The sequence below is a fragment of the Rhopalosiphum maidis genome, chromosome 3 (genome assembly GCF_003676215.2).
Source record: "Rhopalosiphum maidis isolate BTI-1 chromosome 3, ASM367621v3, whole genome shotgun sequence".
Classification (NCBI taxonomy): Eukaryota; Metazoa; Arthropoda; class Insecta; order Hemiptera; family Aphididae; genus Rhopalosiphum; species Rhopalosiphum maidis.
Window position 1 is genome coordinate 74,986,895 of NC_040879.1, and position 3,608 is coordinate 74,990,502.

Consider the following 3,608-nt stretch of genomic DNA (forward strand, 5'->3'; position numbering starts at 1 on the left):
CATTTCGGCAATAATTTTCAGAATTTGTGAACTTCTGGAAATACATTAATTGGTGGTCTTACAAATTCATGCGGAACTTTTGAATCCCATCGTTGGCATGGCAAACCTGATTTGGTAACATTAATATATCCTTGATAGAAACGACCATTTCCACGAATGCAATCAACTAAAAAAAAGATTTATAACTGAATACTTTGAAAATAATTAAATAAAATAACTAAGAGAACATCATACCTGCATATGTTAACACACATACATACCAAAATCCAGCAATTCCAATTTTGTGTTGTTAGCTTAAATGTTGGTGTGAATTAACCTATTATCAAATTCAAATTTAAGAATATCTGTGTTCTCTCGTTGGTTTTTCACAATACGTTAATTTTTAAGTGAATTATCAGCATTTTTAAATATTAATATTCTACATGCTAATAACTCTCTTAAAAATTAAAATACGTAAAAATCCAAAGAGAAAAAAGATAATGTTCTTATCTTTAAGTTAGATAATAGGTTATTTCACTCAAATATTCAAGCAAAACTAACAAAATTCAAACTGCTGTACATAAATTTTGGTACCATATATGTTAGTAAAATAGAGACAATAAACTGGGGTACAACATTCTATTAAGGGAATTGAAAGAAGTCATTTTCTGGCTTTGTCTATTACATACATAGACAAACAAAGAAATTTGGTCTCGATCTATATTTTATGTACCTATTAATTTAGTGAGTATTGAATACAGATTTGAATTGCTGTTAAGTTTACCTGAAATTGACTTCCACATATTTGGTTTTAAAAATTTGTCATATTTTAATTTTTAAAAGAGTTAAAATCAAAAATGTTGAAGTTAATCTCATAACTAATTCTGATCTGTTACCAGAATTGTTATCGTTTCACCAGATCAATTAGTATATTGGAAATACATAACGTCAAAATTCTTATGTTACAGATGTGATAAACTAAAACAATAAATTGCAACAGCACTACTAAATCCATTGAGTATATTTATTTTAATCGCTAAATAACAATTATTTTTAGATATACATTTTTGTAAAGTTATTAATCATTTAGTTTATTGAACTTATATTATAGATTGTTATATTAAGTAGATACAGTATATAAAAAACCTTCTAAAACAATTAATTTACATTTAAATAACAACCTAATAACATAAACAAAATTCTAGATAAAAAAATACATTTACAAATACGAGTACAAAAACAGTATAATTGTGTATATTTTATTATCGTAGATCAGAAATAAATTAAAACGATGATTAAAATTGCAAACATCCTTAGCTAAGTGTCATAATATTTTGAAAATTATTTAATAAATATATCATTATTATACGTAAAAGTTCATGTTTTCCTGATTATTTTGATAAATATGGGAAATTTACTATTTTCAAAAACACTATTCCCAGAAAACCAAAGATAAATTTACTATCTTTAAAATTGATATTCAAATTATTTTTTCTACTTCAAAACATGATGACAGATACAAAGAAAAAAATCATAATAGTAAAAACAATACATTAATAACTCTCTCAGAATCTAAAAGTGGTTTTTTTTTCCTAGTGGTTAATATAATAAAAAATAAGTATATAACTATTAAGTTATTTTAATATAAAATACTTACTAGTTATTTCATCTTGTTTTAATTCTGTGAGCATGGCATGTGAACATACAGGTTTACCATTCTGTGAGTTATGTGGTAGGTTCTCACAAATTGGTAAAGAAAAATGTCCTTTGGATTTATAAAAAATTCCCCTTTGTTTATTCGCTTCAATCAAAGCCCATTCTTTATAACAAAACAATTCTCGTACTGCTATACAATCTTCATAACAAAGTGGAAAATAAGATTTATCTTGTTGACAATGAGGAAATGCATATAAACATAGAAGTTTCTGAAAAATAAAAATTAATTAATTAATATAAATCTAAAATAATCAAAAACTTTTAAGCAAAATATACTTCAGCTGCTGGTCTACATGTTTTTGAAAAACTTGGTAACATTTCTTCCCATAACCCGGTAGTGATAATTTCATTTTGTTCACTTCCTTCATTTTTCAAAGTATTGTTAAACCATATAAGAATTGAAGCATTTAAATATTTTCTACATATCTTCCCATTGTACTGAGCACAATATCCATCAGGAGAATCTAAAATAGAACCTCAAATCATGAGTATAAAATTCATATAGATTTAATGCTCAGATAATGTAACATTTGAATGAAATAAAAATTATGTTTACTCATTTTATTTTTTGCTAAGGTCACATTTACTTGCTTATTTAAAACTCATTAACCAGTTTATTAGTTCAGTAACAAATTAAAAAATGAGTTATTGAATAAGAAAATAATATCTGAATATATTATATTATATCATTCCAAATTTAAATACCATACAAACATAACACAATCTAAAATATAATTTAAAATTTTAACACAACTCATTAATACCCTAAAAAAATTACCCAAATTTTTAGATAGGTAAACAAGTGAGGGGAAAATTACGGTATAAATTTTGAAATTTTAGTTGAAAATGATTGTTTTTGTTATAAAATAAAATTAACATTGATTTCTAATAAAGAATTATTACTATCTTACATTCTTACTTATAAAATCTTTGAATTGGAATAAAACATTTTTATTTTGCAATTCATCTTTGGTCTTTATGAATATTATTCATTTAATAATTGTTAATACATTGCATTCAATTGATTTAAAAACTATACTTTAATGGATACTTACTGACTTGTGTTGATTGCTTGACGAGTAATACCGACAATACGAACAATAATGATGCCCGTTTAATGAAATCCATTGGTTATTTTGTGTTGTTTTGAAACTGCATGTCATCTGCGAATCGTTGAATGCCGCCTCCTTGGACGCGTTTGCGTAGAGCGTGCAATTATACTGTTCAGCCAGTCGAGGCCCAAAACAATTTGACTCTCGTCCAGGTACCTATTGGGGTCCCGATTGATTTATGCCAGGCGGTTCGTTAAAACGGTTCGTGCCGTCGACACCGCCGCAATAATGCCCACATTCGTCGAGCGTCGTCGGACCATCCTCGACTAGACCAGCTCAACTGTTCGACGATGAAGCCGCAATCTGACCGACGGACGAACAGCGGTCATCAAAAACGATTACGCAGTGTGAAAAATATACTTCTGTAAGCCGCGTAAATACATTTAATGTTACAGTCGATTTAAACGCACAAACATGTAATTTATAAAATAATAATAATAATAATTGACAACGATAATTGATAAAGCACCAGTGTACAAAGTCGGTCGATATTGATAAGCGTATTGTACGTATTATGTGATACGACTCGATGTAATATCGATTCCGCAGTGTGGCGGTCTGCGATACTGCCGGCGCGGGTCGGCGATGCAATGAATATATTGGACGTATTCTCCGGGAAAAACGTCACGAGGTCCGTCCGACGACACTCGGTCCCCGCGCCGACAGCTGCCGTGGGCTCCCGCACGTTATTCGGGTAATTCGTCGTCAACACAGCAGTGCTTCTCAACCGGCGTTCCGCGGAACCCGACGATTCCGTCGGCCGGTGCCGAAGGTTCCGTGAGAAATTTGGGAAATTATAAA

General features: G+C 29.7%; 1 protein-coding gene across 1 annotated transcript; it reads right to left on the reverse strand.

The window, feature by feature from the left end:
* Positions 1-17: 17 nt before the first annotated feature.
* LOC113558389 (tyrosine-protein kinase transmembrane receptor Ror2-like) lies at positions 18-3,341 on the reverse strand. The gene is made up of 4 exons (XM_026963842.1): positions 2,751-3,341; positions 1,972-2,159; positions 1,637-1,904; positions 18-166 (listed from the first exon to the last, which is right to left on the reverse strand). The coding sequence occupies exons 1-4, from the start codon at positions 2,821-2,823 to the stop codon at positions 18-20; spliced, it is 678 nt and encodes a 225-aa protein (XP_026819643.1). The 5' UTR covers positions 2,824-3,341.
* Between the last annotated feature and the right edge of the window lie 267 nt (positions 3,342-3,608).